The 14176-nt window shown below is 44.4% G+C and overlaps 1 protein-coding gene and 1 long non-coding RNA gene across 3 annotated transcripts in view; one reads left to right on the top strand and one right to left on the bottom strand.

The window, feature by feature from the left end:
- Positions 1–63: 63 nt before the first annotated feature.
- LOC144585768 (uncharacterized) lies at positions 64–3133 on the bottom strand. Its single transcript, XR_013540313.1, has 2 exons — positions 3012–3133; positions 64–2814 (listed from the first exon to the last, which is right to left on the bottom strand). It is a non-coding gene; the product is annotated as an uncharacterized LOC144585768 (long non-coding RNA).
- Positions 3134–3560: 427 nt separating this feature from the next.
- The window catches only part of PKDCC (protein kinase domain containing, cytoplasmic), a 68448-nt gene continuing 57832 nt past the window's right edge, over positions 3561–14176 (top strand). Inside the window, exon 1 of one of the 2 annotated variants that reach the window (XM_072989666.2) lies at positions 3561–4758. In XM_072989666.2, the coding sequence (XP_072845767.2) occupies positions 3964–4758 (795 nt within the window). In that variant the 5' untranslated portion in view covers positions 3561–3963. The remainder of the gene's footprint in view (positions 4759–14176) is intronic. The other variant, XM_020803710.3, reaches the window with a different exon arrangement.

The following is a 14176-nucleotide window of genomic DNA, read 5'->3' as shown; positions in this document are numbered from 1 at the left end:
TCCCCAACAACAACTTTTTGAGGTAGGTCAGGTTGACAAACCCAGTAGGTTTCATGGCCAGGTATGAACCTCAGTTTTTTGCAGCCTGCCACTCTAACCACACTGGCTGCAAAGTGAAGTCCCTTGTGTTCAAGGGGCTTTGCTCACAAGAGAGTGTGTTTCAGGATATGCATGGGAGAAATCCTGTGTAATAAACATATGTAACTTTATTTATTTATTTTATTTATATATTCGATTTTTATCCCGCCCCTCTAGACAATGTCTACTCGCTTGAATTAAAGAACTTCGTAATGAGAGTGAAAGAGGAGAGCGCAAAAAATGGTGTGAAACTCAACATAAAAAAAAACTAAGATGATGGCCACTGGTCCCATCACTTCCTGGCAAATAGAAGGGGAAGATATGGAGAAGTGACAGATTTTACTTTCCTGGGCTCCATAATCATTGCAGATGGTGACAGCAGCCACAAAATTAAAAGATGCCTGCTTCTTGGATAGAAAGCAATGACAAACCTAGACAACATCTTAAAAAGCAGAGACATCACCTTGCTGACAAAGTTCCACATAGTCCACGTTTTTCAATAACGATGTATGGAAGTGAGAGCTGGACCATAAAGAAGGCTGACCGTTGAAAAATTGATGCTTTGAATTGTGGTGCTGGAGGAGACTCTTGAGAGTCCCCTGGACTGCAAGGCGATCAAACCTATCCGTTCTGAAGGAAATCACTGTCTGGAAGGACAGATCCTGAGGCTGAGGCTCCAATACTTTGGCCATCTCATGAGAAGAGAAGACTCCCTGGAAAAGACCCTGATGTTGGGAAAATGTGAAGGCAAGAGGAGAAGGGGATGACAGAGGACGAGATGGTTGGACAGTGTCATCGAAGCTACCAACATGAATTTGACCCAACTCTGGAAGGCAGTGGAAGACAGAAGGGCCTGGTGTGTTTGGTTCATGCAGTCACGAAGAGTCGGACACAACTTAACGACTAAACAACAACTCCCTTGAGCTAATCAGTTTAGCCCAGTGGATGGGGAATCATAAGGAGAGGGTTTCTGCTCTTTGGTTTTGTGGTTCAAAATACAGTAGTTGGAGAAGCATTGATCTGCTTTGGATAGACAGCAGAAACATAGGCTACAGTCACAGATTTAAGTGGTGTATGATGGATTTAAGAAGTCAAGGTTCTGGAGAAAACAGCAATCTGAATCCTGGAAGTACAGGACAAAGATTTTATGGGGATTTTCGTTGATCAACAGTGCAACAATGTCTTTCTAAAGCATGGAGCTTCAAGGACACATGTCTATGAAACATTCAGCTTGAGGAATATTTGTTGTTGCTGATATGAAAAGCAAGTTTAAACAAAAATAAAAATTAAAACATGTATCAATGTGTTTGAAATGTCAGTTTAAAATTTAGCCTCAGATATTGGTGCACACTCATCCTTCAATAAGGTCCTGTCAAGGGAGCCCTTTTGGTCAGCACACTATCATTAACTTATCAGATCCTCCTGAGTACCACTTTTGTCCTTTGTTAAATTGGCTAATAAATTGGAATACAATTACAATTCATTTTCTTATTACAATGCTACATATACATCACATCTGAGTTTCATCTACCCACATACCAAAGGGAAAGGCAGCTGTACCCTGTGATGCGTCCTTAAGGTACTGACGGACATACAGTGTAGGAAACAATATTTTCCAGAGGATCCAGCTGTTATTGGGGATTAGAAAATGGGTGGTGGCGGCAGGGAGGAGCAACTTTCATTAAATGGCCCCAATACATCAAGCTGCGACCCCTAACTTAATTCAGGTCAATGGTGTTATGAAGTTAGAATTTGGAGGCAGAATCCAGGGGCTCCCTTCAGTAACCATACAGGAGCCTCCCTCCCCAAAGCAACAGGGTTGGTTTGTCACCTTTTCAAATAAGTAATTACACACTAAAGAGGGGTAAAAGAGAGGGGCCATATGCCCATTTGGATCAGAATCTATAATTATCACGTGCACCATTAATATATGCTTGGTTAACAAATTACACATCCAGCCCAGTCCTATAACTACAGTACTCAGAATAAACCCCTATTTAAGTTCAGCATTAGTCATTCTCAGTTAACTCCCCACATTTCCATGTAGCACGACTCCTAGTTCAGTTGGAGATAAGCTCCAGGAAGTTCCATGAAGGTTGCTGTCAGATAACAGTGTGGAGGATAGCAATCTTCTAGGATGGGACCAGTTTGAGATAAGCTGTTAATGGAAACACTTAATTCTAAGCATTTAAAACGATACACATGCAAAATACGAACACTTATGCTCAACGTAAGGACTCGAGCAAGCATACGCTCTGGTGTGTGCACAAGCCCCCATTTATTGACTTAAAATGATTTGACAAAGAATTTTCAGGGGGCAGCCCAGTTCGTCTGTTGCAACAAACACAACAACCAGTCACGTAGTGGTCCATTGGTCCAGATAGGCGGGGTACAAATCAAATTAATAATAATAATAGAGCTCTCATTTATTACGGGATTAATTTTGACAGATAACAACCATCAGAAGCATTCGTCGTTGCGATCCTCAACATCATCATCACATAATGGGAGGGGGGGGACCCTGGACTATCATGATTGCTGTTTTTTCCCCGTTGGGTTTGAAGCTTATTTCTGAAGGATCAATCGTGAAAAAAGCAACCTTTCACTCATCCGTCCACCCTTCTGCCCACGGCATGCCTTTCCTCACTTCGGAATTTACACGTGGGCGTTTTACGCGTCTCTCGGAGAGACTTGTGACTAATGAGGCACCGGACAATGCCAGGACTATCAAGAGCCCTGTGTGAATAGGAGACAAGAGACATTCATGCAGCTGTTAGGGTTTTTGGAAACCAAGCGGTCATTGTCCCCCGCCATCAACAATCGCTTTTTGGAGCATCCCCAAAATGGGAATCACACAGTTGAATGGAAACAATCGGAACATCCTCTACTCCAGTATGAGCGCGCGCGCACATACACACACACCCCATACACACCTATTTTCTGAATGGCACAACTAGAGTCAAAGTCCCGAGACTGGGCAGCGGAAGGCGAGAGAAGCAAAACTTGCTTCGCCTCCTCGCCCCTTGCCCTCCAGGACCCGACGCCTTCGTAATTCCTTTTTCCTCCGCCAACAGGCGTCCTCGCCTCCGCGTCCCCCTCCACCAGCAACACAAACGCCGCTCCCCCCACCCAAGCCTCCAAGAACGGGTCCTTTCATACCGTCCCAATCCCCCCTCCGTTATGCCTTCTGCAGACGCGACACCGTTATCAAAAAAGAAGCGGCTGCCTCCCCTCTCCGGAGCCGGAGCGAGGAGCGCGGGGGGCCTCTGGGAGACGTAGTCCTCTTTCTTTGGCTTCTGAGGGCCGCTGCAGGAAAGGAGACTACGTTTCCCAGCCACCCTCCCGACGTTCTCCCCCCCTTCCACTGGAGAGGCCGAGACGTCAATCAGGTGGCGTCACAATGTGTATAGAACGTTCAGAGATTCTATTTTTTGTTTTGTTTTGTCCTCCCCCTTTTTGCACGTAAACGCTCCCTTCCTCCCTCGCAGGGGTGCCGCTCGTAACCCGCGCTGTAGGGAGGGCATCGCGAGGCAGGAGGGCTGGAGGCAAGTGTCATGCGGGGAGTGGCGCGACTCGTGGAGAAGCAGAGCGGCGGCAGGGCTGCCTGAAGAGGCGGGTGGTGGTTGCTTTTTTTTTCCCCTCCGGGAGGGGAGGTGTGGGGTGGTTTTTTTTTTTTTTTTTTTTTTTTTTTTTTGGCCATCGTTGCTGCTCCTGATCTGGAATGTTACAAGGGAGATCGCAGCCAAGCTGATCGCTTGCAGGAGCAGCGGCGGCGGCGGCGGCAAAAGCTGGGAGTCGGACGGAAAGGCAGGAACTCGAAAGGCTGGCTGCTGTTGCTGCTATTGCTGCTGCTGGTGGTGGTGGTGGTGCCGAGCACGCCGGGCGATGAAGCGCCGAAAGCTGGCCGTGGCAGCCGGCTTCTGCCTCTCCTTCTTGCTGGGCACTTTGCTCAACGTCTTATTCATCCCGGCCTTTGATCCCCAGCAGCAGCAACAGCAGCAAAACGCGGGCGTCACGCACTCGCTGGCCGGCTCGCCTCGAGACCCGACGGGGGAGGCGGCCCGGAGCGCCGGCGGCCGCCGCGAGGACTTAACCCGTCAGATCCGAGAGCGCTACGAAGAGGTGCTGCGGTACCAGCAGCTGCCGCCGCCGCCGCCTCGGGAAGCATCGGCGGTGCCGGCCGCCTCGGCCGGGGCTCGGCTGCTGATGAGACCCCTGGAGAGGCGGCTGATGGATCTCGCTCCGCCTCGGCTCTCCTCCTCCTCCTCCTCCTCCATCGCCTTCTCCTCCTCGTCCACCGAGCTCAGTCCCAGGGATCGCCCCTTATCATCCAAAGCCCGGGCGCAGCCCCTGGTGGATGGGGTCCTCCCCCCCGAGGCGTCCTGGCATCCCCGAGCCACGCTGGACCTTTCGCTCAGCCCGCTCCGGCTGGGATGCCGAGACATCCGCAACGTGACCAACGTGCATTACCTGGGCTCCGGCTACACCAAGGCCGTCTACAAAGCCGTGCTCAACCGGAGCCTGGCGGTGGCCCTCAAGTCCGTCGATTTCGGGGGTCACGACATCGACAATTGCGTGAAGCTCTACCGTTCCCTGGAAGACTGCTATCGGCTGGCCTCCTACAAGATCGTCAAGGAGATGGTGCTTCTGCAGAGGTTACGGCACCCCAACATCCTCCAGGTAAAGAGGGCAACCCCCCCCCGAAGTGACTGATTCCGAAGGAGCTGATAACGGGAGGGTGGGCGGGCGATAGCGATCTACTATCCTAACCATGCCTTTTGGGAAAGACAGATGGAATAAACTCATTTGGGTTAGGTGGAACCGCAGCTACCTCTGGTTTCTTTCTGGGCCAGGCAGTTGTAACCTTTACTGGCTTGATGAAATGCCACAGGCATCGGGTTTGGAAGGGAAAGGAAGGGCCCAGTTATTGTCGGATCAGGAGCTGGCGGGATTTCTTTCACCGCTCCAATAATGGTATTTTAATTGTTGATGGGTTTGGGAGAGCGGCGGAGGGGAGCGTTAATCCCCCCCTGGCGTGTCGAGATAGCCTAAGAGTAGTCGGCGAGAATGTGTCAAAAGTTTCCGCCTGGCCACGTGTCCGACTTCTGGTTGGCATCGCTTGCGCCTTCCAGACGGAGGCAGGGGGACCAGCGGGCATTGCCGTCCACGGAGAAGGAAGCATTTTCTTTCTCGTCGGTGGCAGCGGTTTAAAAGAAAAAAAGACACGATCCAAGGCCGGAGTCAATCCGGATCGAGATTTAGACTTCCATCTGAATCTATTTTGGTCGTCGAGGTTCGCATACTTCATTTGCAAGTGAGGAAAGGGCAATAAAAGGATGCCTGTAAGACTGCCAGTAGACATAATTAATAGGATCGGGTGTCAGTGTTAGGGTTTGGGATCCCTAAAAGTAGATCCTTAACATACGATTCTTGGAGTTGTAGATTAGGATAGATCCGATTTCCCTTTAGGTTCCTAATTTCACATCTCATTGAAAGGTGTGTCACAGCACGGGATGTATAAATAAGTGTACCCGAAGCTTTCCAAACCTAACCGCCTGGGAATAAATCAAACGGAGTTCTGAGACATTTACTTCTGAGTAGACAGGTTTGGGATTCTGGCTAGTCCAAGCGTTGGGGATATTTATAGCAACCGATTCTGGTAGATTTCTTCTTAACTGCAAACATTCCAGTACAGTAGAGAGAAAGCTGAATAAAAATCAGAATACTGTATTAGGAGATTTTCATTGTGATGAATAAGGGCTGTGACGCTTAAATTGGTAGTGTTTTGCTCCTCTGAAGGAGACCTCGCTTGCAAGTAAGAGGAGATTTAAAAGGAGACTTTAGGAAAAGGTGAAAAAATGTTAGTAGACAACAGAAATACTTGAGTAAATGAAGATCTATACAACCGGTGAAGTGACCGCTTAATTCTGTCAGTATCAGGGCGTGCAAGTTTTGGCATTACACAGAGTTCCTCGTTTTATGGCCGAAAGCTTGTTGCTCGGAGATTAAGGTTGTTAGAGTTAAAAACTTGGGGCTAAAGAATAAAAGTGGGCCGAGAAAAGATGCAAAGAGGGAATGGAGAATTTGCCCCCAGCCCTGTGTCTCTATAATTTTGCCCGTCCTTTACTTTCTATCTATGAATGAGGTGCAAGTGAGAGGGGAGACAGAGGTGGTACGTTGTCATTATTAACCTGGATTTGACATCTTTTGCTCTTCCACCCGTGGGGTTGGAGTAGAAATCTCTCAGAATATGGACACAGTGAGGTGCGAGGGGAGCAAAGGAAACACAGAAGTGCTGTGATCTTGTGGAGAGGAGGGCTTGTATACACGGGTACATTTGCATCTCCACAGGAGGGAGACCAGAATAATACACACACACACACACACCACCTTCATCCTGAATCTGTGAATCAGGACGAAGGGAATTGGGAGATCTGGGGAGGTGTCAGAAGAGCTGTTCTCTAGCATTTGCACGTTCCGTGGAATCGATGTGGCCCTTTGTCGAGCTAAGATAGCCTTCCCAGCTTCATTCTCCCAGAGTTTAGGAAAGTTTTGGACTACCACTCTAGAACCCCATCTAAATGATAGGTTGTGCGGGGAGAGGTGTCTGGATGTTGTAATCCAATGAGTAACTTTGGGCTGGGGGATTCTGGAAGTTGTAGTCAAACTTCGTCTGACTCCATAGGGTACTTCTTGTTCATGGGGGGGGGGGAGAAAACTGAGGAAGAACACTGTGAATGGATCAGTGCTTTAAGCTTCAGCAAATAGATAATGTTGGCGAATTGGACCTGACATGTGCTAGTTTTTTTTTTGGGGGGGGTCCATTCTTCCTTCCCCTCTTGCCCTCACTTTTCTGTTACATGTGGCTCTATAGTCTCCTTTCCTCCAGAGCTCAAAGTATAGGCAGAATTAGATCCATGAAGGGAGGAAAGGAACTACAGCATTCTTGACAAGGCAAAGACTGTTCGGAAAAGGCAACCAGCTAGAAAGCCTCAAAGTCAAACCCATTTGTGCCAGTGAAACTGATTTTGAGATTGGAAGGTGTTCAGGCTGCAGCTTAATTTGGAAGTAAGCCCTGTTGAAGTTAAGTGGATTTGTATAGGATAGAGTGGCGTAGTTGATTTGTATAGGATTCTGCTGCCCTGCAGGATGACTTTACAGCGTGGGAGTGCTGTGTTTATGTAGATGGCTTATCATACATATGCCAAATGTAGAATAAGATCCGTTATATAAACAGTATAGCTGTAACCTCGCACTTTCTGCAGTGCAGACAGTGATTAGTGTAAAGAAGGGGTGGGTGGGGGAGAAGCAGTCTCATCTGATTAAGAGGTTTTGCAACCGAGGCTCCTTCGAGATACAGGGTGAAAGATTTGTGGATCTGAGATGAATCACAAACTGGGGAAGGTTGAATTGCTTGGAGAATTGTCGGTTGTCACCTCCCTTACTAAGCAGTGCTCAGAAGGAGCTCCACTTAGTTAAATGGGCGTAACTCCAGCTAATTGGTTATAAGGTTGTGATTTGAATGGTGTCCTCCTGGATGATAAATTACAGACTTCACTTCTCAGTGAATAAGGAAGTCAGACTAGGTCTTCTGCCTATAAGAATAGGTCTTATACCTATTTCACCCATTGGACTGATTTCAGAGGTAGGTTCGCTGTAGAACTGCATGGCAGTATGAACCTTGATCACTCTTTAAGTGCCACCAGCATGAGACACCCTTCCGTCCTGCTGGGACCCGATTCCAGTTGATTTCAGGCAAACGGGATGGTGCCTTGAGGTTTGATGACCTAAGAATCGGGATGAAATTGTGACGCCAAGGTTTCTTCCCCTGGTTTGAGTATCTCTGTCTCTGCAGCCAAAAGAGCCACACCCCATTGATTAGATCCGGAAGGGAAGAGAGAGGGAGGGGGAAGAGAGGTGGCAGAGCACATTTCTGAGAACAACGAAGACAAGAGAGCGTGGTTTTAACTAGCCCTTGTCACCCTTTGGGGCTAATCAAAGTGGTCTTGTTCGGTGGAGCTTGATAACCAAAGCTTCACTTCCCACCCAAAACTTCCTTTTCTGTGTATGTTTTAAAAACAGCCTTTTCACATGCTCTTGCTCCCTAGAAGGAGGATTTAAAGGTTCCCACCTCTGGCAGCCTCCATAGAGTCTTGGATGTTTATTTACTACTTAGCATTTATGTCCTCTCTTTGTACCAGTGAGCTGCTAAAATGTATTTATAGTTCTTGGTATTCTGCCCTTCGTTAACGTAGAACAACCCTGTGAGAGGTAGGTCAGGCGGAAAAAGAGATATGGGATTTTACCTTTTCTGGGATTGATCACAGCATCACAGCAGTTTTGTGTAAATGTTTGAATTCTTCGGAATTCTTCACTGCTCAAAAGTGAAACAAAAACTATGTGATAGAGAAGAAAAATAACTTTCCCCAAGTTAAATCACAAAGTCTGCAGTTAAACTCGGTCCCAAAAAGGAGATGGCCACTTCTCCCTTCCCCTCCCTTTATCCCCTTTGCTGAGATCCTATGTGATTAGGCCAGGCTGTCTGGAGCATCCCTTTCAGAACTGCTTCTTGAAGTAGGTAACTGATCTTTAAAGTTTGAGGGAAAATAATTTCTTGGACCTTGCTTGACAATGAAAGCCCAACATCTGTTAAAAGCCACACGTGTCTTAGTTTCTTTCGGCAGACAAGCCAGTTCTTCAGCAGAGAACGGAGTAGTGAGACAGTGTGTAGTGGGAGGAGAGAAAAAGGGAGAGGCCCATGGAAATAAGAGAAAGTGCTGTGAAACTCTGTTCCACTTGTTGATATTTTCTGGAGGCAGTCATGGCGATGTCATTTATCCTTTTTGGGGTGTCGGATCAATAGCTTTCTCCCTGCGTCCTTTTAGAGCCTTCCTGTTCTAACATGTGGAATTGCAACTTCATGGACTACATGCCACCCCAATTATGAGAATGTTTTATTTAAATGATCAGAATCATATTTTTTCCATGATGGGGGAGCAGCCCATGTATGCTGAATAAATCTTTAAACCTTAAGGTTCCACAAGCCTCTTTGTTGGTTTTGTTGCAGTGGGCTACGGAATTATGTATCTGTGATTCTGATTTAGCAACACACAAACAATTTGATTTAATTTTGTCTAGGTTATTCAGGCGTCTTGATTTCATTTGACAGCCTGTCCGCCAAATGACCACTTCTTTTGTCAAGGGAGAAATCTCTCCCCCCCCCTCCCGCTCCATGTCTTATTTATGCTTAATAACTGAGTGTGGGCACAATGAGGCTGCTCCCAAGGGATTGCTGGCATATTTGCCATATTGAATAATCTGATGACAGAATGGAAAATGGATGGCAAAACTGAGGAAAAAAGGGATCAGCAGTGCAATCCCTCACTCTGCAGATTCTGCTGGGAGAAGTGGTAAAGTGGAGGGAAGCATTAAGGGATTGCCAAGGCATTCATTGCAAAGAATCTGAATAAAATGAAGCTGACATTATCAGCTGGATGTACTTTTGTATCGTTTCTGAGTCCGTTTCAACTTCATTTTTTAAGTGGATTTTTGGTCCAGCAAGACCAAAGTATAGCTCTCAGTTTTATCCGTGTGAACTCAGTACATTTTAGAACCTGAATGTTTCTAAATTTCAGTTTGCCTTGAGGGCGTATGGAGCTCCAGTTTTAATCTATATAGACATTAGATTTTGATTCTATTCTGCTCTTCAATAACAGTTCCAAGGCTCCAGAATTGAGGTGGGACATTTCAGGCTTGGGAGAGCTACTTTCTGTTTTACGAGAGCCCCAAGATCCACCAACCAGACCTTACGGCAAACTAGACTTCTGATTAAAGAATTCTGAACCCAGGAATTTGTTTTGAGAACCAGAATTAGGTTGGATCTCACTATTCTTCCATACAAAGTGCTTGGTTAGCCCAAGTTTTTAATTTCCATGGTGTAATTTTGTGCAGGATGGGAATCCTGTTGTTTTTGCTGTTAAACAACTGAGAATTGAACGTCTTTGTTGATCTGCTGTAAATCACCTAGAGATCTATGAAATCATTAAGATCTATGTTTGTTGTACTTTATACAGCAGATTCTGTTGCATTCTAGAACTTCTTGTTTTAAAATAGAGCGGCATTCAATCCGGAGAATGATGAGTGCAAGAGAACACAAAGATTCTAGAATTCTGAATATATTCTATTTGGGACAGCTTCCATCTGTTTTGGAATGCTGCTGAATCAGGCCCCTTTAAAAATGTTTAAAGTGAGTTTCATTCAAAAATCTTGAATGTCATTTTCAAGGACACGAGAAAAACTCTATCAGATCACCCCTAAGCTCTGCCTAGTCCAGAATTGTGTTTGAATGGGAATCAGTTGAATGCCGAGGAACCCAAAGTAAAGCATGAAGACATTAAGGCCCTTTGTGTGTTCCCCATTCTCAGCAAGACCTTGTTGTTGTTATAGTTTGTCATTTCCAGTTTATGGCAACTCAATTAATGACCTCCAATATATCATTAAAAAGTCTTGCTTGCATTTTGCAAACTAAAGGCCATGGAATCCTGTACTGAGTCAAGCCATTTCATACTAGTTTTTTTCCTACTATGTTCCATTTTTCTTAACATTATTGTCTTTTCAAGTGAGTCTTGTCTTCTCATGCTGTGCACAAAGTATGATAGTCTCAGTTAAATCATTTTTAGAGAGAGTTTAAACTTGGTTTAATCTAGAACCCACCTATTTTTCTTTCTGGCAGTCCATGATATCTGTAAAGCACTCTGTCCAGCAGCACATTTTGACTGAGTTGATCTTTCGCTATCAGAATTCTTCACTGACCAGGTTTCACATATGTACATAGCTCTGGAAATACCATAGTATAGATGATATTGACCTTGGGCTTTAGTGGTACATTCTTACACTTCAGAATCTTTAAGTCGAGTAGACTCTGTCTAAAGGAGTGGGGTAGAAATCAAATAATAAATAAATAAAATAAATAAAGACTGAGTCTTCTGATTTCTTGGCTGCTGATAAAAACAAAATATTGAAAGTATTTAACATTTTTAATTTTTTCATTGTTGATATTATAGTCACATAATTCTTCTGTAGTCATGTTTTTTGTTTTCCTGATGTTCAACTGAAAGCCTGCTTTTACACTTTCTTTTTTTAAACATTTTTCAGTAGTCCCAGTATGAGAACAGTCCTCCAAAGCAGGAAGACGTATTTTGAATTTTTTCCAGCCACATCAGTCTTTCTGCACTGAGTTATAATTCCATCGTTGCCAAATACAGTATTATTCTGGGAGCTCAGGTGAATTGCATAGGATTGCAAGAGAGGGCCCTTTCTGTGGTCGTGCCCTGGCTATGGTGAGGTTCATTCTTCACCTGGTGTCTCAACAGTTAGCTTTCCAGCATCAATCAAAAATACTATTTTCATTTTCCAAGAACTTTTAACATGGAAATACCTTTAATATATCTGCCGTAAATCCAGTTTTTTATCCCAACAAGGGTAGAGTCAATTAACTTAATGGAACTCATATATGTTGACCTAGTTTCCTTTGATTCAGTAATTCTATTGTAGTTGGAACTAACTAGATTTAAACCCTGATTTTTTACTTTCCAAAGTCTTTTGATATATTTTATTTTCCTTTTCTAGAGCCTTTTAACACCTCAGGATGGCTGTATGCTGTTTTTATTTTTAGCCCTAATGCTGATTGCCATTGTTGCCCATTAATTGTTTTATTTATTTAATGGAATCCTAGACATTTTTTTCATTTGCAGATCTTATAGCCTGATTTGCAAACCTTAAACTATGGGGTTAAAATCTTAAAACAGGAACACACAAACAAATAATTTTATTGATCTTCCTAACTAATGACCATGAAGAGACTGTTCTCCTTAAAATGTCCGTGAATGGCCTTCCTGCTCCGGCATATTAAATGTTCTGAGTGCTGTCACATCTTGTGGCCAAAAAATCCACGTGTTAGCTTTGCAAACGCCATGTGACTTTCATGTCTGTTCTAGACACTTAATTTTGATTTCTTCCTTCACTGCTTGACTTTGAGAATTAAAAAACCTCTCTCTCTCTCTCTCTCTCTCTCTCTCTCTCTGACTTGCAATATCTGTCAGTTTCACTGATCTCTTTATATAAATTTCTGGGAACGGTTGAAACTCCATCTTTTGGCATTCTCTCCCCTTGCTTCAACAGACTCCTCTGGCCTCTGATTTAATTTTGACAGGAGGGACAGATTTTCTAAATAAACCCAACCTGTTTAGGGGAATTTCCTCAAGCAAAGCTCTTAGTGTCCAGAAAAAGTGTAGAGAGCTTTCAAGAACAGAAGCTCTTTTTCCTGTTGCTGCTTCCTTGAGTGCAGAGAATCCACTGGAGACCACCCATTCTCCCGCTCTTCTCTCCCGCTCAGCAGCACATCCATCTGCAGTGAGTGATGGGTTGCCAAGGGCCTCCGAAGCGCTAGTGAATTAGCCTATTTATCCACAAATAGTCCCTTATGCTGGAGCAGCCCATAATCTTCTGTCAGAAATAAGAATTCATGGCTTGGAATTTGAGAATGCGTACAGGATCAGGCAATGCATATTATTTACCCTTTAATTCCCTTTTAGGCACTCCTGATCCTAGACATCCTATGCATGAGTCTGAAGACGAAAGCTGCATCACTGGCTGTAGAATAGGGAGGAAAATAGCAATTTAAATAAGTGAACATTATGGGAGGGGGAGCAACCTTAGCTGTGAAAACAATAGAACCCTGTGCAGTTTTATTTATCTGGCATAAAACTTCTGGAGTCCACGAAAGCTTATGCAAAATAAAATTTGTTAGTCTTTAAGATGCCACCAGACTTTTTTTTCTTTTTGCTTTACAAAGTGACAATTTTATATCCCATCTTGAATTCATTAGGTAGCTGTTCCTATTTTTGGTGGCGGGCTAGATTTCCCTACATTGATTCATGGATTGAGAACTTCCACATTTCTTCTTACATATTCGCTGTTGGGCTGGTGGAAACGTCAGAGAATTCCATGTCAGAAATTGCTTATTTAGGGACAAAAGAACTGTGTTTAAAAAATGAATGTGGCCCCAACCGGAACTAATAGGTTTTCTCACCTTTCTGTGGGACTCCTGTCATTGAATCCTATCAGCCTGTCACTGTCTTCACTTGACGTAAATCAGAACAGTGATGTTTTGGAATAATTATTTCATTGTGGCCATCCTAAAGCTGTAAGAACTTCATAGGAGTTGAGTTCGAACCAGCTACCTATTTTTTCCTCTCTTTTTTAAAACCAGCCTTTTAAATTTGGACTCGGGTCAAGTCTTTCTGTTCAGATTAATGGCTGGATTTCATTGGCACCTTGGTATGAAATGATGGGCTGCCTAGTCAATTCGTCTGAGTGACCAGGAAAAGGGTGTATCCATATTTTGATACCTTTAGATCTAAGATCCTTGAAAGACATTCAGACATCTAATATGGCTTTCTTGCTTTGCAGATCCTGTGAATTAAACATTTCATGATGCTTATTCTCAGGACAGACAAAAAAAGTGATAATATGTTGAGGGCCATACAGTGGTGCCTCGCTTAATGATTGCCTCGTTAAATGACGAAACCGCTATACAATGACAATGTTTTAATAGACAAAATCTGCTTTGTGACGATCAGTTCCCTGCTTTGGGAACCAATTCTTTGCATTACGACGTTTTTAAAACAGCTGATGGTGGCTTCAAAATGGCCACCCGCTGTGTTTTTGGATGGATTCCTCGTTTTACAGGCACTGAAAATGTCCACCCCATGGAGGATCTTCGCTGGACGGTGAGTTTTTCAGCCCATTGGAACGCATTGAATGGGTTTTCAATGCGTTTCAATGGGATTTTTAATTTCGCTTAACGAGGATTTCGCTCTACAACGATTTCGCTGGAACAGATATCTCGTTAAGCGAGGCACCACTGTATATCGAAATGAAAGGATCTTTTGAATATATATGATTTTGAATATTTAAACAGCAGTCTTTGGGGATCCCTCCACCGAGAGAAGTTTAACCTTTCTCCCACTCTACTGGAGTCCTGGTGAAAATACTACCTCCTCCTCAAGTGCTGTAGAAGGAAAGTGATCATTGGTAT

The sequence above is a fragment of the Pogona vitticeps genome, chromosome 1 (assembly GCF_051106095.1).
Source record: "Pogona vitticeps strain Pit_001003342236 chromosome 1, PviZW2.1, whole genome shotgun sequence".
Classification (NCBI taxonomy): domain Eukaryota; kingdom Metazoa; phylum Chordata; class Lepidosauria; order Squamata; family Agamidae; genus Pogona; species Pogona vitticeps.
The sequence above is the reverse complement of the archived record's forward strand: the minus strand, read 5'-3'. Positions and strand labels throughout refer to the sequence as shown.